The sequence below is a fragment of the Phallusia mammillata genome, chromosome 1, assembly GCF_965637545.1.
Source record: "Phallusia mammillata chromosome 1, kaPhaMamm4.hap1.1, whole genome shotgun sequence".
NCBI classification, from domain to species: Eukaryota; Metazoa; Chordata; class Ascidiacea; order Phlebobranchia; family Ascidiidae; genus Phallusia; species Phallusia mammillata.
The window spans coordinates 30142320-30167071 of NC_137252.1; the positions used below are offsets into that span (position 1 = coordinate 30142320).

The following is a 24752-nucleotide window of genomic DNA, read 5'->3' on the forward strand; positions in this document are numbered from 1 at the left end:
AAAGATAAGCTAATAAGTCCGCACTTACTCATAAGCAAGGGTAGTTCCCGTCTGTTTTTGTAAAACATCCGTGCATTCAGTTTCAACCGTTTTTGTATGTGGTATGTGAAAAAATATTATGGGTTAAAATCTGAAAGTCTTGTAAAGGCCAATTCGACCCTTAAATGTAAATTCAGTCAAGATTAAATGCACGATTTTCATGTTTATTTGTCGCACTTTGGCATGTAAAGACGCTTGAAAGTAGCAAAGGGCTTCATAAACTTTAATGTCTATCTTGACTTGATCGTTTGTTTGTGTTAAAGTTAAGTTATTTGACTTGTGGTCTATTAAAGCGTCAAAATAAACTTCTGAGAAAATCGTCAAGCCTTTTCCCTTAGGCCAAGTCGACCATTTATGAATGTAGTTACTGTAGTAATAATAGAATAGTGTGATACCATCTACATGCGACCTGTTTTGCAGCACGACGTGAGGATATTTTGTCAAGTTAATCGCACGTTGATTTTTGAACGACAAAAGTGGTTTGTTCCGTGAATAAAAAATTATAATAGCGGATGAATGTTATCCTATGATGCAATCAGTTTGATAACAGCTTGCATCACGTCAAACTTTTTTGCGTTTTAAGCAACGAACTTATGATTTAAGCTGTGGTTCCTATCTTTAAACCAAGGCCCAGATGTAAGACATAAAAATTATTTATTAGATCAACGATATATTTGAACGTATAGTATTACAAGATTTAATAAGACTGTATGTACAACTGTAGATATTTTCGAAACTTTGCAGCCTGATCAGCTGCAAACTGATTCTGATTAAGTATTTTGGCCACAAAGTTAAAAAGTTTTAACAATTTTATGCAAAAATCTTGAAACTATGTATAATTCACACAGAAACTGGCTTAATACTTACTTTATTTCTATTGTACAATAAATTAACAAACGTCATAGTAAAATAGTCAATATACCTTTCCGCTTTTTGCCCACTTCTTCCGGAAATATCATGTAAAGTCACACGGTGGCCATGACACATGACAAGAACATCGCAATATTATGTCAACACCGCGACATGTTTATAATCGCGTTAAAATGTCAAGTGCAAGTATGACGTCAGCAAGATTTGGCACCGTTGCGTCTGCTTTCCGCTGACGTGATCTAGTGCTAAACGTCATGTTGGTATGTTTGATTGCATGTTGCTGTTTTGTTTTGCAATTTCCCAGGATCGCAATTGCTGAATATGCATGTGCAAATTCATTAGTGTTTTTCTCCCATTTTATGGTGCATGAATACGCCTTTAATAAGGCACTACCCTCTAAAGGACTTATCAGTCATTGTAATGTGTTATTTTGAATGCAGACGTGATAAAAAATTGTTGGAGCAAAATCAGCCAATTATTATGTTGTTTTTGTAGTACAGTTATCAGTACCGAAAGTAGACATTTTTATGCATTCCTAAATTTGGCGTTAACGAACCGCCTGTTCGCTGAATAGACCAACATAAATTATATACTGTATAACAAATATTACGAATATTGGATAGAAACAATACGAGCTATGATGTACGTAACTTATTTACATACTGTCATTACATTTGTTGCGATTTCTTTATCAGATTACAAGGATGAGATAAAATGCTTTTTGTAAGTAAGGAGAACTTATGTTAACATACTTCGACGACCAACGCCAAAGCAAGGATTTACTGTGAAAAGCTCCACCGAACGCCTTGAATACTTACAAGATGTCGTCAGATACTACCTATGCTATGCTTAATACGACAGCCATGCCATACGCGACTGGCATTTGGAACACCACTGTAGACGAGTTCCCAGCATGTGACTATTTTCGGGTAAGTAGGTTTTGAATTTTTGTATTGATATACCCAGCTGGTAAAGCGCTTTGTGGAATTGGGTGAGAGTAATCCGCCTTCTTCACAAATCCTTTGAACCAAACATTTGCCTGTGGCCGTTTGAGACAGAAAAACTCCTATGTGGCAACATTTAGCTTATTTTGATATTTTTTAAACGCTCACTGGAAATGTAATAATTTGAAGCATTAAGCGCACGCCGCGCGTTAAAATTTGTAAACATTTTAGTTCGGGACACTATATACACAGATTTGCTCCCAAGTTTCATGGCAAAAAAACGACCAAAAAAGACGTAAAAATGACATGCTTTATTATTCAAACGTTTCGACAAATGCTTATGTCATCATTCATAATATCACATAATAAAGCATGTCGCTTTTGGCGTCTATTGCGTCTTGACGTATAGGTACGTGCAGTGTTTTTTTAAGGTGTTTTTCAGCGGTTTCCCAAAATTTGCCAGTAGCCTAATAAATAATTCGTTTAAGCAAATATGGCTATTCTTCGGTATTTAAATGAAACACTTGCGGTCTCTTAAAACTACTTAGCGGTCACCCAAACCAAACCTTAAAAAAAAACCTGGGTAGGTGTATACTTATGATTTTTTCACTCTTCATAAAGTAAAAGGAAACGTAACTAAAACGGACAGGTGCGATTCTAAACTAGCATTAGGGTCACCCTCTTGATACGAATTCGTAGTAGGGAACCAACAAAGTATGTTTGAACAAGGTTGTCTGATTTTCCGGCTACACGCTTTCAGTGTGTTTTGAACGACCCACTGTACCGACTTATTGCGCTACAAGTTTGGCATTTTATGACCAAAACTGGATCAACCAGTTAATGTGGTTTCCCTCGGGAATCTGTCATACGTCAAAGGTCCCTCAGGACTTTCTAAAAACCATGTAAAAATCGCTTATTACATTGGACACACGCAATGCTGACATTAGTGTACCTGTCACACGGCCGTACCACAACCGGGCTATAAGGAACAAACCAATTTGTCACTAAAATTGGTACTTTGTCTCTACTATGCCTTTGCTGAGGAACAAACATACGGAGACTTTGTAATTTCAATCACATTTAGTATCTTAAGCATTTTCATTTGAATGACGTTGTCATACGCGGCGCGCATCGTTTACTTCTCATTGAAACGTTTTTGACCTCGTTTGTAAAAACAAAAAAACTATACGGTAGTATATTTTATCGTCTGGGTCTATTGGTTTGTTTAGTTTAAAGAATTGTTTGTATTTGTTAGAAATAGATTTGTACATGCTACGTTGCTTCAATATTCTCTATTTCGTATTTCTTAATCTCCACGCTTCGGTTATTTTCCAAAAACTAATGTCGTCATAGTGATAGTGTAACCATCTTGGGTTCACGAGGTTTGTTAAAATGTTGTGACGGTGGTTAGATGTTATGTCTCTTTAAGATATTAATCCTTTAGTTTCTTTTAAATGCGGAACCCTTTTCCCAAAGCGTGGTTTCAAAACTTGCAAGTAAAGATTTGAGCGTTTTCAAAAATAAAATCCATCAGTTATTATTGATATCGGTTTACAAGTCTTTTCGAATTGAACCGAAAGTAAAAATTAAAATAAACCAAAATTACATATTGGTCAACCACCTTTCAGTTCATTACTTGCCGATAATTTAACAACCATTTAAGAAAATATTCCACTTCCATTTTTTGATGCGTGCAATGATGAGATCTTTTGTTAGCAGCAAAATAGGTCATTTTACCTCAGTAAACGGTGTGAGAACCATCTTCCGCAGTTGTGATAAATTCCCCGAGCCGCTGCGTGTGGGCGATCACTGGACAATATGAACGGACGTCCGCTAATCACTTGTTTAGCATAAACATTGGTACAAATTCCCTTTTGCATAACAACGTGACAGGCTTAAACTCTTAAAAATGCAGCGTAATTTTTAACTATCGAAACGGTCGGCTCTATAGACAGGCACAAATCCGTTGTGCTTTTGGAGGATTAACATTGTTTGGTCAACGGACAATTTTAATTCATCATTTTTTCTTGCTTGAAGCGCGGTCTTAGTCCTTTAAGCGTATGTGTACAGTGTGTGCGCATTGGACAGACCATGCATCTGTAACGCTGCACCCGCTACGAATTTCCATGAACTACTTTTGCTTGGTGTTTTGCAATTTAGCTTTTCAAAGCGGGTCTTGTAGTTCGTTTAATTTCCCTGAAATGTTTTGGCTGGTAACAGCAGTTTAACTGCCTTGCGGGTCAATACATTATTGTTTGTTGCTAGGACAATGATCGGTCGTTTAAAGTACACCGTATCTTTGGTGGAACTTGCAACCTTTTGTTGTGTAAAGGTACCATCAACTGTAATTGTCCCTCACAAATGCAAATAAATGCTGCATTAAATACAGCGTCCCTATGGTGGCCTCGGAAACACATGCTTCCAATTTTAGCACCATAACTCTGCAGACTGAATACAAAATGTAGTTCATAAACGTAAATGTGCATGGGAAAGTAAAGAACTAAACTTGGTTTAGTGAGGTAACTGAACAGCTCAAAATCCATATATACAGCCTGTGTTTCAAGAAGAATGTAGACTTATTTGTCACATGTAAATGACTAACATAATGTTTTTCAACCTCTAACTCCATTCGTTTCATAAAGTTCGCAAATATGTATTTTGGGAAACTTACCTAGACATACATGTAACCAATTTTAAATGTTGTTCAACTTCAAACTGCAGTTATGCATATAAACAGCTATATTTCGTGTTGTGTATGCCACCAAATTGGTTCCAATACAGTAGTTTTTTCGTAAACTAAATCCTCATCACGACTCACGAGTCTCGTGCTTTAAAAGGAAGTGGTACGAGTTGCGACTGCGAATGGTAACCGGAGCTTTCCGCTAAAACCACAAACTCTCCGCGCGCGCGGAATTTTAGACGTTACGTCTGCAGCGAAAGCCGGTTTCGGCAACTTCTGAATTCTTAATTTCAATTTATAAGTGTACGAGTTTCGCGGCTTTGGACTTGAATTATTTAACACTCTAATCAATCAATACGCAACAAAAGGGTTTTCAAATCCGCCTGTCATCACTCCTTAAGCTTGTGGTACAGTAACTTTAGGTACAAACACGATTAAACAATATTCAACAAGTTTTCCAACGAATCTTGCTACAATATGACTCCTCAAACCTTAGCGACGATAAAAATGTGTCTTCATACGTAATATCTTTTACCGACGTTTTGGGATTTAGGCCTCGTAAGGATTTAAACGTTTTTGGGGCCTTGAAATGTCTTTGATGCGTTTTTTGCTTTTGAAATATTACTGATGGTTACATACTTAGCGTCCTGCGTTCGGTTAAAGTCACCACGAAGTACATGAACCCCTAAAATATAAATTTGCTTTCCTGATCAACACATTTACCTCTGCAGCTTGACGTATTATGGCTAGCGTACATGAATATCGGAGACGGTTATTTTTTGCGTATAGTTGGTGGCATTGTTTTCTCGATGCAGTTAGAAATGACGTCGGTGCAACGTCATTGCCACTGTCAATCAACTGTACGGTTTTCTGGGAACGGGAACCAGCAGTTCACAAGCGCAGGGAACTCTGTGGTTCTCGTAACAAAAACATACATTCATATAAACTTGATGTGCAATAGGTTTGTGGTTAATGAAGATGTTACTTCACACAACCAATGTAGGCATCTATGTGCATGCAATAAAGAATATTTCCTCGTAATTTTGAATACAAACATGTGTGATTATCTTCATACAGTAGCAGTCTGCTTGTGGCAATATTTCTGGCATACTTAGTAAACATACATTGATACCATCTCTTCCTAACACGACAATTTTGTTTACATTTGTCAAACTCTAAAACGGACCTGTAGCTTTATCTTGGCGTCGTTGCTGGCTCAATTGTCAAAGCGCTAAACCACGCACATCTTAAGATTTGCAGCAAAGTTCGAATAGCTTTGAATTGAATTACGAACATACAATTGTCTCCAAATACAGTAAATCTCAGTTAACCGGATTCGGTTAATCCTGATCTTCGCCTAATTCGGACAAAACTTAGGTACAAATGATTTGCAAATGGTAAGGCTTTATAATCGATATCAGTTGGTCTGGATCTTTGCCTAATCTAGACAATTTTTGGTCCAAACGGGTCCGGAATTTACCGAGGTTTACTTGTACAAGATTTTTCACCATGAAAGTGGGAAGTACAAGGAATTTCTCCATCAATTTATTATTATTGCCCCTATAAGTACAAATTACCACTTTGTTGGGCACGTACACCTCTTTGAAAATAAACTGCTGTCATTTATGCAACCTTAACATTACGCCCAACACAATACCCATATTATCCGCATTCTTAACTTTTTCGAGCTTTAAAGCAACGCATTGTTTCCGTGTTAAACTGGAGTGATGTTGAACGTCCATCATATGTGCTTTTCTCAAAAAGACGAGACTGACAAGAAAATCCGATGTGCCTTGTGGTTCCACAACGTCCGATTGATCAAGTTACTAAGGATTTACTTGCGTGTATGCGGAATCGTGTGCAGATCTTTAATGGAGATATCGGTTGAGTAACGGTCCTGGTAAAATCGAGATTTTCAAACGCTTGGTTTAATTCGATTAATTTTTTTAATAAAAAAATAAATTGATTTTAAGCAAGTCATGATAAATTGATTTTAAGCAAGTCATGCAGTTGCACAATAATCAAGACTGTCGATCAGATAGTCACAATATATTTGGTCAATGAATATTCGCATTGTTTAACATTCCTTTGATTTTAAAACTGTACATCATGATGATACATTCTGTCAGGATGCTGAAAGTATTGTTTGCGACGTTTCAGTTGATGTTCTTGCAAACTAAAGACGTTTGCCATTTTTACATTAGACATTGCCGTCTCTGTAACTAATGTTTTAAAAGATATGTATAGACGCTTTGCAACTGCAGAACGTACAACTTTATCTGCAAGCCGGAGGCGGAGGATGTAATAAGAACGCTTATAATATTGATCCCAGAACATAACTCATTTGAATAGCTGCAAATATGTGACTCTCCAAATAAGCATTCTAGCAGTTTTGCCCTTAAACACATTACCGTGCTGATATATTTTACTTCGACACTACTTTAGCCCATGCTTGTAACCGAACCCCTCTAAGTAAACAAGTAATTTTTCTTCCGTGAACATGTAAATTGCCTCATATAACTAGAAAGGCGTGATGATCTTGCGGCTTTGCGGATAGTAAAGTAGATGCCGAATTGTTTTGGTTTGGGAAAAATTCGCAGCAAATAGTTCGAAAGCGATTTTTGTGGTAAAAACGCAAGTCATTTGTTCCATGGGCATAGCGACTTACCTGCTTGGTTTACAAAACCATGTATTTTGAGTGTTTTCTGCACAGTATTTTAGTGTTTTATTAGCGGATGTGTTTTGCTATGTTGGTTATACAGTAAAGGTCACATTTTCAACAAGGTCACGTTTTAAGGCATTCTAATTAAATTGGCGCATGTATTACCGTCAAGTCAATACAATTTTCTGATGCGTTACGCTTATAAGCTTCTAACATTAATTTTGTTGGTTATATAAGCGTATTTTCTTCTTACGAAATGTTTCACAAGTCCCGTTTAAGTCCATGCACTGGGAGCATCCTACTTTACAGGTCAATTCTTAATATTACCTTTTTTAGCAAAACAAATTACCACCAAAAAAAACTTTTTTGTGTTGGTGCAGGTGTTTTATTTTCGAATATAGTAACAGGTTTAGGGGAAATAAACTTTCAAAAATGCGTTTTTATTTTTTAAATGTATTGAACGAAAATGTTAAAAATGTTAAACCCGATAGTCTCTTTACGTTCTCCACATTTAAGAGCTTAAAGATGGTGTAATTGATACCAAACTCATATTTCACACCTGGGAATATCAGACGCCCGTCTGAACATCGGATTGTATCCCTTACAAAGCGAGTCATGCCCTTAAAAAGTTGGCGTGTGACCTAATTTTTGTGTACATTGCTCGACGTTACACCATAGGCCTGGCGCATTGTCAGTGAGTTGGCCCCGGGTGCTCTCGAATTACTTTGCAAATACGGCGCCCTGACCTGGTGAATGGCGTTTTGTTGGGAAAGGCCTTATCGACGTCGGTCCTGTTATCGTGTTTACCTGCCTTTTATACACAGAGAAATTCCGTACAGACCTTTATGCACTGACCGCGGTCACAAAAGGGATGCGCAACCCTCTCGTTTTATCCGATTAATTTAGTAACTGAAGCTTCGGATCATGGAAGTCAACATTTAGTGACCTCAAGGGTAAACGGCAAGTATCAGTTTGCCTGACACACATTTAACGTCACCTAACATGTGTCCTGGTCCAAATTAATTAATCATTTTTATGACATGTGTATAGTAAGAAGAAACCTATACCATTCTGCTGTGTATCGGTGCCCACTGCGCTGCGTGGCTGTTGGGACTATAGGTTTCACATTTTAAGTCTTCGTTAAATTACCATTTTGATTTCGTTTACGAATTCGCGAAAAGTTTGAAATGTTTGGCCGTACTATCTACAAGCTTTTCAGTGAGCTGCATGGTATTCGTGTATTGTAGTTAATTAGACAGTTTATGCTTGATTTTATTTTAGGCACAACGTGGAAGTTTTGTGAGCGCTGAAATTTTACGAGCAATGCGTAATTGTGCAACGGTATTTAGAAAACTACACAAACTGCCTAAATTCACACTTTAAATCCTTTCAATTTAGATGTCAAGGTTCGTTGAATTGCAATACATCAGTGTACAGTAGCACTTGTTATTTCCATGAAGATTAGAAATCCCATAGAGTAGTAAGTGTACTGGAACGAGATTAAATCCTGGATATGTCGGTGTGGTGTGTGTGCTTTAGCTTCAGACTGTTGTTGTAATACGTCAAGGTGCTTGAGATGTTCACCTCCTTTTTCGACATTGACTTTTGCCACTTTGAACGATCGTCGCTCATGTGTCCGTAACGGTTAAGTCACGTACTCAGTATGTAATCGTAAAAGGAACTTTTTATTTCTATTGTTGAGTACCTGTTCTTCACTGTTGACAACGTGCGTTTGAAATGTAAGCTTGTTACGTTTTAATACGTTGTGCTTAAAGTTGGTGACTTCAGGTGACCATAAATTTCAACCAAAAATAAGCAAAAAGAAGAAGTTAAGCATTAAGGAAAATTTTTTACCGACGACGGGCAGGTCTTTCACTTGGAATTCTAACCTTGAGTGACTCTAAATCTAAATGCTTGTTAACCTAAATCCCCCAGTCTCAAATTAGTTCAAGTAAGGTTTTCTTGATTTCCTTACCATCTTTAGACAAGAACAAAATCGTTCAACTCCAATATGTTTCATTACTGTGTAGTTTTATTATGAAATTCTATAAAGTTAAAGGAAAAATATAGGTAAAATAGGTAAAAAAAAGTTCAAATCTCAAAAGGTTAACACTGGTCTAAACCGCAGCTATTGGTGTCACGTGCTTTCGTTTCTCGTAACAAACCTCAAGCACGTTTCACCTACTCATGGATTTTTTGTGGTCCAATCAGGCGTAACTGTCGTGAAGGTAAATGAAAGCCTTCGCGGGGATGTATGAAAACACGAACTCTTACAGCCCGTACATTTCAATGGGGCGTTTCAAGTTGCGATAGTGAGTTTGATTTTGCTTGGATTGAATTTCCATTCAACGGCTGACAGTGCGGATAAAATTCACGAAAAGTTTTTACATCAATCTCATTTAAAATCACCTTTTTACAAAAGAAATGTTGTATTGAAGGAGATGTAATTGAGAGATGACACAGTAACACTAAAACAATCACCTAGCCGGAAATAGCTGTGCAACGTTAAAACATAATGGTGCGCAAAACAGTGAACGGCAGAATTGGTGGATAATGGTTAAACGCGCTGCAGCTACACCGTGTTATTAGGAAGTATAATGTCAAGTGTGTTCCATAGAATCTTTTCATACTGTTAGTACTCCATGTATTTCAACATAAACCGTGCAGAATGTATGAAAAAAGGGTGAAACTGCGGAGAATGTTTACGTTGTTAAATCTCCTTCAAGCAGCTAAATCTATGTAACTTTGCTTTACCTCTTTGATTCATAGGTACGCAAGACACGGACTTAAATAGTATGGCTTTAATAAAAAAACAAATGGCCAGCGAAGTAGAATACAACGTATTCATTTTAATTCGCCCTTAGCAAACTAATGTATTGGTTCCACGTCGCCGTTGTAAGGTGATCATAGTTAACTTGGTACACCCACCACCCGAAACTGATTTGTTATCTTCTGCCGCAAATTCCCCGACGTTTTCCCGTGTGTTGAAGATTGCGCTCTGGGCTTTCCGCTTCAAAAAATTATCTCATCAAAAATGCAACGTCACTTATTTTTATGACGTCAGTGGCTCGTGCTGGAATCTGACAACAAGTTGACGCCCAAACCTCCTGGCATGTGGCCAACTGGCACCGATGTAGGAAGACGAAATCATTGCGCTTTCTCTACACTCGGCTACAGATATAATCATGATGTTTGCAATGTTTTCAAAAATGTATATTTTCAGAAAGTCAACAAAACAGACTTTAACTTGTGTAAGATTTCAATCTATAAACCAATCAACTACAGGAATCTTAATGGGCAAATATGAAAACCACTTGATTTCAGAGTATGTGATCCAAGTACACTTTTTTTCATTCTAAATGCTTGAACTTTCAATGGATACTGCCCCATCTGCGAAAGCAAATCATAATAACATGGTGGTTTAATGTTATGACCACAGTCCAAAATTTTGATGGTGGATACCAATCGTATTTTCTGTGTAAACTTACAAAGTTGCAAAACTAAAGCGCAAAGTTTCTATGCGTTAAACTTTAGGAAAAATGAGACCATATATGTTGATATTTTCAAAGTATGAGCACAGTTTCTTCGCAATACATGCCTTGGTAATCGATCGAGCGCAAATTATTTATTGCATACACAGTACACTGATCATAACGAGGTTTCGACGTCGAAAATCGGGTTAAAATTTTGACATTTCGGCAGGTCAGCCTTGGCATGCAGGGCATCATACCTTATTTGCACGCAATTTTGCCTGACTGGACACTTTTATGTTGTCTAATATGGGGTAATGATGTCAAGTACGCATGAGAGATATTTCGCGATTGTGTAATTGTATTTCGTATTTGTCCAATGCGAAACGATTTTGACCTACTAGGACGTTTACATGCGTTCATTTTTAGCAATAGTTCCTCAAGTATACGACGCCTAATTCAAATTTTATCGAAGTAGTCTTGCTGCTAAGCAGCACTGGCGTCTTATTGACGGACGCCATGTGTCATATTCCCATGCCACACCTTATTACGACCAAATGGTTATGCTAATATGACAACGAATGTGTGGAAAAGTATTGTACAAGACCTTGGACGCGTTGCTTACAATTCTAACTATTTCTAACACTGAAATAGGTTGTAAGAAAGCCGTGGTTGTTCAATGGTAAAAAATCTTTTCGTTAAACCATGGCCACCCCAGCAAATTTGAGAAACTATATTTTTGTTAAGCCATAACTTGCAAAATGTCCGCCCTGCTGGTTCTTGTTAAGTTTAAACAAAGTCGATCGTCAAAAGAACGAATAGCATGAAATAGTATGCTTGCAGCCAACTATTTAGCCAGCATAGTATTCGCTGGCGGTTTAGAGCCTCCAAATCTAAAGAAGATCGGAAGGAATGTCCGTCAAATCCACGGCAATTACGGGGTTGATCTTACGCGTGAGCTGGCCACATTTCAAATCAAAACAAGTCGGCTAGCGAGAAATCCGATCGATTTCACGCCTCATTAGACACGCTGGACCTTTGTGGGGTCTTCACTGACCACTTCAGCTTTTGTAAAAGTTTCTTTGTTTCAACAGTTCTCATGGATATGTGGCGCAACGATAGGACAATACGGTATTCAGCTGAACAACATTGCTTTCTTGTCATGTACGTTTGTGTCATATGGTAGGCACTTAAAGTATGTTCACGCATTTTTCTCGTTTGATGTAAACTTGCGTAAAGTCTCGCAAGACGCAAAATTGTCAGTGCAGCATTGACAACGTCTCTTGATTTGTTCTGTTTAGGATTGGAACACATGCGATAGAAAGCTTCGTGATGGTATTTATAATTAAATTACTACCTTTCGTATATTTTCGGTAAGACCAAAATAGACAATCCAAACCATAATTACACAGAACACAGTAAAGTAGTTGAAACAAGTGCGTCTCACAGACTGTGGTAAAACAAGTGCATTCGGTTTGCACGTAGGCTATGGAAAACACTAATTCAATCACATAATATACATCTTGTCGCCTCGATGACAACTGGTATCGCTTTACAATCCCGCACGCCTTGACACATTCGTCAAGCTTGTCTGGTTAATATATTGATCGCACTTCTGTTTAAAATCGCTGTTTTCAATTCTTGTGTTTTAATTTCTCACTTATTTTGAAGATTGTTTTTCGACAGTTACCAAACCGTTGTTGTAAATGATCAACGCCCTTATCTATATATATAAGCTGTCCTTTCCCTATATGCTGACAAAATCACTTGCTTTTTACTCGAATGCCAGAATTTAACTTGTATGATTTTATGGCAACTCTCCGGTTGCGTTACGAATAGAATCCGTGTCTTGGCTTAATGCACTGTACTAAAATTTGCAAAAGGGGTACTGCAGTCCTGTCGCGCAAGGGCATCACAAGATTTTTGCTTCACTGTGGTCTTCTTTCAGGCTATGGTTAGACCTGATGCATTTGTTTGTTTATTGTTAAGCAAAATATTGGTTTTATCCAATTTGCGCCACTTTAACTTAGTTTTAGCTTTGGCGTCTGGTTTGCAGCAATGTATAGCAATGACATAGGCTATTGCTGCCAGGCATAATGTATGACCAAGTATTGCTCATCCAGCAGTTTTATTGTAAACAATCGACGTTTTGCACTTTGTTGCTTCATAAGAATTTTGTCCTGCAAGATATTTCATTATCCTGATGAAGGCGTCTTGTATAGGACGTCGAAACGTCGATTGTTTACAATAAAACGGCTGGATGAGCAATACTTGGTTATGTATAGCAATGACATCAACAAGATATCGTTTATCAGTCGCACAAGCATTTTGTTTCGATGACTATTTTTGTTTTTTAAACAAATTGTACTGCAAAAATTCACCGCCACCTAAGGGAGCCATAATAAGGCCTAATAGAACCCCGCTACATTAGACAAGACGCCGGGTCTAATGTGATAACATTCAAGGTCAAGTACTTCTTAGCCATGCACACGTGTTAAAGTCTTTATCGGTTTTACATGGACAAGTCGTACATATGTCATCATATCTATTTGTGGCCCATCTACCTTAACGTGCAAGACACATGTTGACCAAAGTTTCATTTGCACCATCTATTAGCTTTTGGCACCTGTTCAACAAACGTTGTAAGTGCGGTTTGTTGGTTTTAGACTCAAAGTGACAACAAATAACATTTTAAAGTGATTTTTCATTGAATAAGGCAACCTTCAGAAATCCCAAAAATATTTTCACAAAAAGAGAATATTGTCGGAGAGGTTACATAACTGGTCGTTAAGTCGATTTTCATGGATGCAGCCCTTTTTCCTCAAAAGGCAATATGCATTCCACGAATTTGCGTTGCTTAACCCTTATGACATTTAATCTCAAATCTGTTTGCACTTTCGACTTTATTTACATTTTAATGTGCCTAAATGATTGAAATCCACACTATAATCAAATACCGCGTCAAAAACCAGAACGTTATTTTTGTGCCTCGTGGCAACGCAAATCGCCATTAAAAACATGTTTTCATGTCCTTTGTCTCGGCTTTTGCAAAAAATTCGTAAGAACTGAGCTTTACGTTTGCTAATAGAGTTTCACGTTACCCCCCAAACATGCAAAAATCCCAAATAAGTCGTTTTGACAAAACAAGGAGGAGAAACCCGTCAGGCTCTGCTTCCCAACCTCGTGACCCTCTTGTCAGTCGACTGTTACGCCCTGTTTGAGGAGAATTTCTGCCTTCGGCATTTAGTCTAGGCGCAAAAATGTTGTGGTCAACCTCGGAAAGAAGCAACAACATTGCCAGTCGTAATAAGAGTTGCCGCATCGTATGGTGTGAAAAGATCGAACATTGTGGTCTCATTCAGTCACGAACAATCTCGAACCAGCAAGTTTGTTAGAACTTAGAACCTCGGTTTATATCCCCTAACAAATAAGTGAGCGTTCAAAGTTGACGTTTGTATGTTTGTGGCCATGTTTTTGTGGTGAAGTCAACATGTTGTTTTGCCGGGATCAGCTTGCTACCATAATTGTAAGCACAGAACATGACTTTCCTATACGCTATATGCAAACAAGCACAGTAGCGCGTGAACGCATTGAACGTTTAAAATCAGATCCCTGGCTGTTTAGAATGCTGTGGTAATCCTATTTTAAAATGGATTAAATTACCTTTTACTGGCTTTTACACAATTTTGTTGATTGAAACATGTATCATGTATATATAATAAAAAAATAGTTTCCAAAAAGGTTGTATAACGCTTTGGGAATAAAAAATATCGTGTACATGTGCTGCAGTAAAACGTAACATTGTTGTTTATGGCAATGGGTTAAGTATTTAGTAAAAAATCATTGATACTCTCCGCAGTCTAGTCTAACGTAAAAGTCTTCTAATCATTGCAAGTAAGGTACAAGCTCAAAGTGATAAACTCGTGAAGTTTTTGGTGCCTTAGTTACACTTCTGTTATCGAAGGAAACAATATGTTACTGCAAATATGTCCGCAGTGGCCTTCAGTCCCTCAGGCCTGTCAGTGTTGTATGTCATCAATTCGTCAAATGACCGGGAAAAGAGCGAGGAAGTGGCAGACTAAAGGGTCACTTATGAATAACTTCCTTAACTTCTATTACAAACCTGCACGAATTCTGCAAACACACCTAACCGCGTTTATACCTTTTAATGTTTATTTACAGCTGCAGCCCTACCGACTTTATAGGAGACATTTTGTGGTCAAATGTTACACCTGTCGCGTGGTTCGAACCCAGGATTGTTGTGTTGTAGCTTTTTGATGCTAAATTTGCGACAAATTACATTATTATTGATCATTAGCCATATATAGTTAACAAATGCGCCATATGATTGCCTTTTCGGTGCCGTTAACGTAATATCAATATCATTACAATTAGAAAGCTCTACAAAAAATCGACTCCAACGTTAGAAGCACCTGATCATCTGGTTTTAAACTTGTTTTTGGAAATTCCTGAACAAAATAGGCTTGTTAGCCGTCAAGTTTCGGGTGGCAAGGTGGTTCGTCTTACTTTTAAAACGGACGCAATTAGGCTATTTTAGGCCACCCAAAGTGTCAGAAACTTGTTATTGATCACGTATTAGGTGACTTCCAACCGACCAAAGTCTGAAACATGAAACCGCGAAATCACGTAACATATACCAATGTCCGCTCACTTGCAAAATATAAATCCTGTTAGACGATTGGTAATTTATGAAACGGAAAAGTATGTAGTTTGCTATTAAGTTTGACAACCCTATCAAAACTTCGTCTACAAATGCGTTCGATGGACTACCAGCATCAGGTTTGCCGTGACAATGTGCCACCGCATGCAACATTTTAAAGCTTTCAAAATCGTCCGGATTTTTTCACTTTGAATTATTGTCAAAAACGCAAAAAATGTTGTCATATTATACATGTGTTGCTAATCGTTCTTTTAGCATCAATACCTATTTTTAAATTGATGATAATTTTCCTAAACGTTGTGTGAAACGTTTAATGAAACAAAATCATGTCGCTTATATGTGCAATACTAGCCTATGTAAATTATCCAAAAAACAACTTTTTTTCAGAAATTTCTCCAGTTCAACACGTCCCAGCTGGTCCGGGTGATTTTTACTTGGCTTTTCTTCCTCTTCAGTGCCACTGGGAACCTTTTTGTGCTCTACTGCTTATGGGGAGCACGAAGAAAGAGCCATGTCCTCATCATCACAATTCACCTCACACTAGCTGATCTCGCCTTTACCTTCTTCTCTATGCCAATGGGTAAGTTAACATCATGATTTTTGCTAGTTTTCGGATTTATGGTTGGTACATCCCCATATACGATTCCAAAATACTACAATTCACCCAAAATAATTGGGTTTTGCACTATAGGTTATGAAAGTTGACGTGTTTATTTTCTTTAAATATCTTAATACACTATTATCCCTTTTTGCAGTACAGTAAACCTTAATTAATCTAGACCCATTCGGACCAAAAAATGGCCAGATTACCCGATGTCGAGTGGTTCAAGCCTTCACATTTCAAATTATTTGTACCACAAGTTTTGTCTGAATTGTTTGAAGGGCCGGTTTAACCGAATCTATTTAAACCGAGGTTTGTTGTATTTTGCCAATCATCAACCGAAAGCCACGTTTGTTGGACAAATGGCGTGTTCAGATAGTTTGCATCCTTCAATATCTGTCGCCACTCTGTCAATGCACAGCAATTTAAATGCCGACATACAACGCTAGAAACATTTCCTGGCGACACTCGTCACACCAGTTATTGCATTGTTACCCGTTTGGTTCTTTGCAATGTTTCCAATCATGCTTAATTAAATAATTTCAATCATGCTAAAAAAATAATAATAATAACATATCTAAGACAAATGCTTCGTAAACTACCGTGAGTAGTGAATGATGCCCTTATGCGGTTCGCGGTCTTGCAAGGTTAATTAACAACCATTGATCTTTAGCCAAGAATACCGATGAGGTATTTTCTATGTCAATTAACATTCCAAGCTTATGCTGTGAAATCAGCCCCAAGCCGCGGTGTTATCGCACTTCTTGTAAAGTCGTACAATAGTGTTGCTGAGATACAACTCTCGCGGGAACAAGATTGGTCTTTGTTTTATTCCTGCAAAATTCCAAATAGCAACACGTAAAAATGGTAAAATATCTTTTACAATCAGGAAATTTCAGCATTAAAACCACTAATAAAATTTACTATGTTCCGTTGTTTGTTCACAAGCTTTCATTTAAACGCTATGTTGTAATTGAATTGCATTATACCAAATTACTAACTATCAATTACCCGATTATCGGTTGTATTTTAAAAAGAAACGGTATTTCAAGACATATGGGTGCACACAAGTAGCTTCTTATCGAACCGTCCTATTGGAACTGATACTGATCTAAGTTAAATCCCTTAAGATTGTTTGATTTTTCGTCTTTTTGTCCCAGAACATGGCCGCATTTGACCTTTACATTCCCGCATCTTTGCACGAGACCATTGCGGCTTTTAATCGACCTTCACTGCGCGGTTGTTGCCTTAACCGCAATCCATTAGTTACGATTCATTATTGTATTTTCAATAAGAAGCTCGTTTAGTAAACATGCGTATATTTAGTGGGATTAAATCATGTAGTGTTAATTCACTTCAGAAAACAGTTTTTTTCTAAATTGTCCAAGTCGACAAAATGCGTATTCCCTTCCAACACAACTTCCCAAATTAAAAGCGAGGGTTGTTTTATTTGCAACTATATATTTAAAAAAAATGGTCGTTGTTCGATGAAACAAACCACTTGCTAAACGAAAAGTCTAAAACAAAATACGTTGTCTTAAATATTGTTGATCGTTTGAAAATAACACAATACGGGCTAGTTTTACTTCGTTGACACGATAAGGGTCAATATTGCATTGGTTGCGGGTGATTATGAACTTATCCAGTAGCTCAGAGTGACTTGAAGGTCAAATCAAATGAATTTGATCCGACCAAGAGGGGAATTCTCCCCTGGGAAAGACATTCCTTCTGCCTAGTTCCAGACGCCTGGTGATTATCGAATTGAGTCTGACCACTTTAACTGATTAACACCGTTGATCATGAACTGGTTTCGCTTATCTCTCACCACTGAACCACGTTGATAGCGATAAGTTAATTACTTTGTATTAGTAGTGGGGTTAACGCTGTGTGCGTGCACTTTATATCATTAACCCTCGGTCTCAAATTGTCAAGGCATTTTTTAATTTACAAACAAAGTTGAAGTTATGACTTAAGCCAGTGGTTCCCAATCTTTTTCGACCAATTCGTTTCTCAACAATTTAAAACATTTTTATTCCTCCCTAACATGCTACTTAGTAAATGCTAAACCATACAAAAGGTTATTTAAAATTGCGTCTTTCATCAACTTCACAGGTCATATTCCCACAGTTTAGGTGTCTATTTACAAATCACATGTAAAAAAAGTAAATTCATTCCCTCAAGTTTTAAAATTCCTTCCCCGTTGGAAATCTTGTAGATCTTGAAAAACATTACTTGAACAACAGTGCATGATGTTCTAAAAACGCCGTCGTGTTCCACGTACCGAACCTGTGTCGATTTGTACTGGGTTTTAGTATTTTGCATTTGTAAAAAAAACATCCACCGTAGTTGTTCTGTAAAACACATCTAAAGGTGTGAAATTGCTGAAGTATTTTTTATGCCAACACGGCAAGGTCACTCGACCTATTGTCGAAACATGTATTCGTAAGCAAATACCACAAAATCCATTTATCCGGCCATTTCAGCATCTTTTGAGCTCCATAAATTTTTTAAACCTCGTTGCGGTTTACTTTCACCCACAAACGGGAGTAGATTTGTAATCCATATGCGCATTAAAGTGCATTTTGTGTACATGTACTAGGCAATTCATTGATAACATCAAATACATTCGATGAAATTGCCCCAATGAATTGCCATCTCCGTTTTGCTGCGAAAAACTGACGAAGCTTGCAAAGGCTTTGCGCTTTTTGAGCCGCATGTGCTGCGGATTAACGGAGGTTTAAGAGGATCCGTTTGATGTAAACACATCAGAAACGTGACCACAAAACTGAACCAAAACTTAGCGTCCAAGTCTGCAGTTGTTCGCCTTTTTAGCTCAGAAAGTAGTTTAAATTTAAGGTTTGGACACGAATTGGTGATTTCAGACGATTTTAAGCTGTTCTTCCGTTGAAAACGACGTACAAATAATTAGATGAAATGGCGGATTCTCAAGTATTCTTATTTTTTTAGAGTCCTAAAACAGCCTTGGTAATTAGGTTGATGCACATTTCTTTGCCGTGTCTGGTGAATTTGTAGACCAAGTCTGCCGACCAAACGTTACCTACAAAAGGACATGAGATAAAACAACTAAAACCTGAAAAAAATGATAATCTATGCTAAAAACAGCTCGTATTTAGGACAAGATAAAATATTTTTTTGTGAGATTTTTGCAAAATCCGTATGAATAAATAGGTGTCGCATAAAAGCAAAAATGCCAAATTTATAAAGAATAAAAGCCCTTTCGAAGATGTAAGAAAAAAAGTAACCAAGCGACGATAAAAATGGCAATCCACAAATGAACAAAACGTCATGTGAAGTTCCAAGTACAACTTCATGTGTGGCTTTGACTAAACTCCGTTGAAGTGCCATTCATTGTCGTCATCGCGGCTGTCTGCTGAGTTCAAACAAAAACCGCGCCACACTCCAAACAAGGTTTCATCGATTCTCCTGACTATTCTGACAATGCGTACATGTTTGTTGTCGGGATAAAACACACAACTAATGTGTCACCATCACTTTGACATGACGTAAAATTTGTGACGAGCTTTGCGCAATGTTTTACAAAGTTTTTGGGTTAAAATATTGATAGTTTACGATTGTATCCATAAAGCAGCGGTTTTCTAAAGGATTCGTTGGGTGGTTTTAAAGGTGCATAAATGCTAAATCCTAAAAGCATACTATAGTTTCAACAGAATTTTTAGCTCTTCCGGCAGTTTTTTTTTTTTTTTAAAAAGAAACCACGAATGCACACTCTTTGTCCTATAACTAAATTGTATTCTGGTTTTTAGTCTTTGCTCCACAATGCCACATTTATTTCCTTTTTTGGGAAAATTTAGGAACCTATCCTGTCAACTTTTGTATGGGAACCCGCATTTAACAAGTACATAAAAGAAGTAAATTCGGCTACTACAAAAGGTTGGGGCCACTGACCTAAAATGTTTTAGACATCTAGGTGTCTCCCACAGTTGTCGCGAAATTTGTGTTTTCGTGAAGAGTCATTAATAATTCACGGATTGGCGCAATACCGCTTCGTATGTGTCAAGTCATTAACAAATCCTGTCGTAACATTTAACTCCGTGTGACTGAAAACTAGTGGTTTTGCGGCTTTCAACGCAAAATAAATATGATTATGAGATGTCATTTAAGTCTGTTAACGTCATTTGATTGTGTCTGGGATGTGGTTACTGGTTACGTGTTTTGTATAGGTCCGGCGTATAATAAATAATGTGTATATGAGAAAGTTTATAGGGCTTTTTATCCAGTGTTTCGCTGACACCTTGTAATCATAACAATGCTATTTCCCTGAAAATAAGATAGTTGCGATTCTAAGCTATAATCCGACAAAATATAAAACCTTATGACGAGTAGTATTTTATAACTTCTAAAAATTTAAGTACACTAAACTTACTCATTTTTTAAAACACATTTATCGGTCAAAAATATACCCCCTTCCCTACGTACCCTGGTCGTACACCCTTAGTTGAAAGGAGCTAGAAAAAAATCTACCTTAGATTTGTAAATTCCCGTTTTATACCCGTGGCGCAGTCAACCACATCACGCATCTCTAATTTGGGTTATTTTTTGTACATTGTGCATTTGTTGTTAATTAATTTTGTATCTAACGTGAGGCGTGTTGTCAATAGGATGTATGCCACTTACCCTAAACCTAGAAAGTTCAAAAGTTTATACATCGAAGCACATCCCCCACCCGAGCTGTAATACACTTTGTTTTGGTTACATCCGGCCCATTCGAAAATGTTGTTGGGCAAAAGCTGCAATTAACAGCGAAGAGGTATGATAAGGCCTGGCTTTTTGAGACGGATCGGGCTTCGGTTTGTATAAATTGGGCTTTACCAGGGCCTGACGTTACACTCGGCGTCATTTGTGACGCAGTTTCATCAACTTTTCGGTCCAATATACAGGCTTTGTTCAAACAAAATCGGTTTGGGCCCCAATTACAGGCGCTTACAACTCTGAAACAGAGTGGAATGTTTTGTAAAGTTGACACAAGTTCAGTCTTTTGAATCATTGGATCCATGGGTAATATGCCTAACGAATACGGGAGATATTGCATTGATGCTGCAGAACGTGTTATGACAGAACGACCTATCCCAAACTAATTTGACCTAATGGCGCTTTTCCTTCATCAGTTTCAACAATACCTGTCACTTTAATAGTGTTCATGCTTTTAATTCACTGTCACTAACTATGGCAACGTTTTAGACCCAACAATTCCTATGAAAGCAGAATATATTTACCCTGTATGTTAACAACAAAATTTGTGTTGGTTTGAAACTTCTGGCACGGAAATGACCTATTACTGTGGGTGGCACAATCTTGATGTATGCAAATAACAGTGCTTCATATCTTGTGAATGATGCTTTGTTGCTTTTGTGGAAATTCCAAGCTACGCGCCACCGAACGCGCGCTGGTTGGTTTTATTAGCTCAGGAAAAAGACTAAAACTGAAGTGGAAAGTTCAATGCTTGCAAAAGTGCTAAAAATTTATTCCTTAAACGTTCATTTAAACCCATAAACGATGTCCGATTTCCTAATTCCATCCAAAAAAGTTTATGTACCCTGTTCTTCTCAGCTGATGCTTTCTGTATAGGGTAAAATTATCCTCCTTGGTATACTTCTTACTAGATGCCAGATAATACTAACACGGTTTCTATTGTATTATTGCAGATGCGACATGGAACTTGATTATGCAGTGGTATGGTGGAGACGTTCTTTGTCGCCTTTGTAACATGCTCAAGCAGTTTGGAATGTACATCAGCTCTCTTATGGTGGTGGTGAGTACACATAGGTTCATTGTAAACGTCCAAGTAGATTTTTTTCTTAGGCGTTTTATGCGTTGTATCACTGCAGAATTTGGTTGGTTATGGATTGATATTCGTCTGCTAAAACAAATATCTAGGACTTTTCCTTTTTTTCTTGCTGCCTTCAATTTGAGACTGCTTCAGAAATGAAACTTATAAACATTTATTGTGGGTCCCCTTCTATGAAGGGGACACATATTGTTTTTGTCCGTATTTTTTTTCTTTTTTCTGTTTGACGCTGGTTTGTTAAACGCGTTTGGTCAAGAAAGAGTGCTCCAAATTTAATAAAATTTGGACAGATGTTACATATAAATCCAAATTTGATCCAAGTTTGACCCCGAATGACCCAGCGGTTCACCCGCAGGCCCCCAAAACGTAAAAATTTAAAAACGGCTGTATTGACTAAAGTACATCATCTAGGAGTTATGTGCTCTGTTGGTTGGTGCAATGTGAGGTTTTCTAAAGAATTTTCTAACTTTTAACAGGATTTACCCATTTTTACCCCTTAAACCCCGAAATATTCGTTTTTGTCTAACGCTGGTTTGTCAAACGCGTTTGGTCAAGAAAGAGTGCTTTAAATTTATTCAAATTTACACAGATGTTAGCTATTGTTTAAAACCTGATCCTTTTAAAGTTTGACCCCAAATGACCCGGTTGTTCACCCACAAGCCCCCAAAACGTAAACTTTTGAAACGACTGTACTGACTAAAGTACATGATAAGAGTTTCATGCTTTGTTGGTTGGAAAGTACATGATCTAAGAGTTTCATGCTTTGTTGGTTGGTGCAATGTAAGGTATTCTAAATAATTTTCCAATTTTTTATTGGATTTACCCATTTTTACCCCTTTAAACCCGAAATAATCGTCACCCCTTAAATCCTGAAATAATCTTTTTTGGTTTTAGGTCAGAAATACAAGGCCTAATGTGCTGAAATTTCAAACAATTGTTTGCAGTAGTTTACTCGTTTAGTTTTCAAAAATTTGCCTTAATCGGCCAGATAATGACTTTCACAGCCCATAGTTTGTGTACACTGTCAGTCAGACAGAAGTCCCAAGGGAGTTTACGATTAAAACGGTTTAGTGCAGAGCGGGAGGGGTCAGCTTGACGTCCGGACAGACGTTTTAAGAGACAGTCTTTTCGGTGATTAGAAATCAGCTGGGTTTTTTTTGGTCCTTAAGAATCTAAAAATCACCGCAACATTTGTTTACCGTAAATCCGCACAAACATGCGTGTGGGGACCCATTAGTTTTTGTTTACAAAAACAATCATATGTGTAGATCAAATGATGTGTATAGTAAATTGGTAAATATCGTATAGAATATATAAAATGGAAGTATATCAGAAAGCCACCCTTCTAGTTTACTTTATGTATGTTTGATGTGATTTTGTTACTAAAAATGCGTACATCCAACAGGTGTATGCCCCAACTTTTTAATGCGGTTGCAAGCTCGTGTTCCCAGCTTTAGTTTGTATCAATACATAAGATCGCTGTCAGTTTTTGGAGATTTCTGTTCAAAGCATTTGTGAATTGTAAAGCAAGGCGGTTAGCACACAGCACTCGAGAAGCGGCGGGAGCGGTTGTTTTGTGGTCGCGCCCGTTATGTCGGCGTTTTACTACACATCTGCTGTTGTGAAAGTCCCTTTTACAGATCTGGTGCTGCTACAGTCTTTGATAAAAGTATACCTTCGCTATGACAACATCTACTGTACAAAGCATATGCGACACAGGCTGCTATTAATTAAACGTGTAAGATTTAGGTTTTTGTAACTTATTTTGAATGTATCTGGACGATCTGATATATTTGTTTGCTTGTAAAAATTATTCAAACCATTTTGTAATATCATATTTCATTTTTATCCAACAAGTTATACTTTCTCAAAAAAGATTTGGGGAAAATCTTTAGAGGTGTGCGCTGAAAAGAAAACTGTTTTAATTAGAGGCCATATTTGACTTCTAAAACCTTTGTAACAGCACGACTGATTTTGTAGAAGCACGATTCAAAACTTTTCGAGTTTCTGGTTCAAATAATACGTTTCGGGATGCGTGTTGTTTTACGCTTTGTAAACAGTTGAAAGATCTACCAGACGTGAAATCACAAAAACATCCGATTTTCCGTAGTGAAATTTCTTTCCAAGTGAGCAACTGCACGAAAATCAAATTAACTGTTGATCAAAACAATATTGGCTACGTGATATGGCTCTCGGAGTTGGTGACGTCACAGTTTAATTGGCTTCGTCAATGCTGTGCCGTTACGTTAACGCTAGCTTGCTTCAAAACAAAAAGTGTTAGATATATTAAAGAGCATATTATCACAAAATGAACTGTTGCATTAAAGCCTTGACCCCATGCTCTTAAACACCAGGTGTTTGACAATTCGTTGAAGTGTTGAACACGCGCGTTTTAAGCCTCAAAAAGTCATGTTTTGATATGCAAGCTCGACTTTATGGGCTGTAGATGAGAGGCTCTTGAACAGTTGGTGATCCCAAAAGGCTTTGCTATAGCGTAACGCAGTACCTGTATCACATTTCCACGGCATTGACGCAAGACATTCCACAAATCAGTACCTTCCCACGATTTGACCGGTATTTGGAGGCAAAACTGGCTGCACGAATGCGACAAGGGACGATGTAGCAACATGTTGTTCAAACTATATTGGCAAAAAGAGGTTTTCTGCAACTTCTACAGGCCCAAGGGGTGAAGTCGGCTAAATATCCAGCCTTTTAGGCATCGTCAAGCAACAGCCGCCGCATGTACGTCTGGTGTTTGTGTGCAAGCCGTTGATGCACAGGTAGGACAGGTATCAGCAATAAACACATGCATTTAATTCCGTGCTCGTCTAGTATTTCAGTAAAATTCCTGTAGTCTTTCGGATTAAAAAATGAACTTCTCAACATCATCCATCGGCCTGTAGGTGAAATCAAACCGTTTTGCTTGAAACGCGTGCAAATGTATACTGTCAAAGTAACTTTTTAATCAGATACTTCCA

General features: G+C 37.7%; 1 protein-coding gene across 6 annotated transcripts in view; it reads left to right on the top strand.

The window, feature by feature from the left end:
- The first annotated feature begins 1592 nt into the window (after positions 1-1592).
- LOC145216052 (gonadotropin-releasing hormone receptor-like) overlaps positions 1593-24752 on the top strand; it is a 37713-nt gene continuing 14553 nt past the window's right edge. For all 6 annotated transcript variants that reach the window (XM_080084474.1, XM_080084475.1, XM_080084470.1 and 3 more), the window contains exons 1-3: positions 1593-1838; positions 15734-15926; positions 21632-21738. In XM_080084474.1, coding sequence (XP_079940600.1) covers positions 1731-1838; positions 15734-15926; positions 21632-21738 — 408 coding nt within the window. In that variant the 5' untranslated portion in view covers positions 1593-1730. The remainder of the gene's footprint in view (positions 1839-15733; positions 15927-21631; positions 21739-24752) is intronic.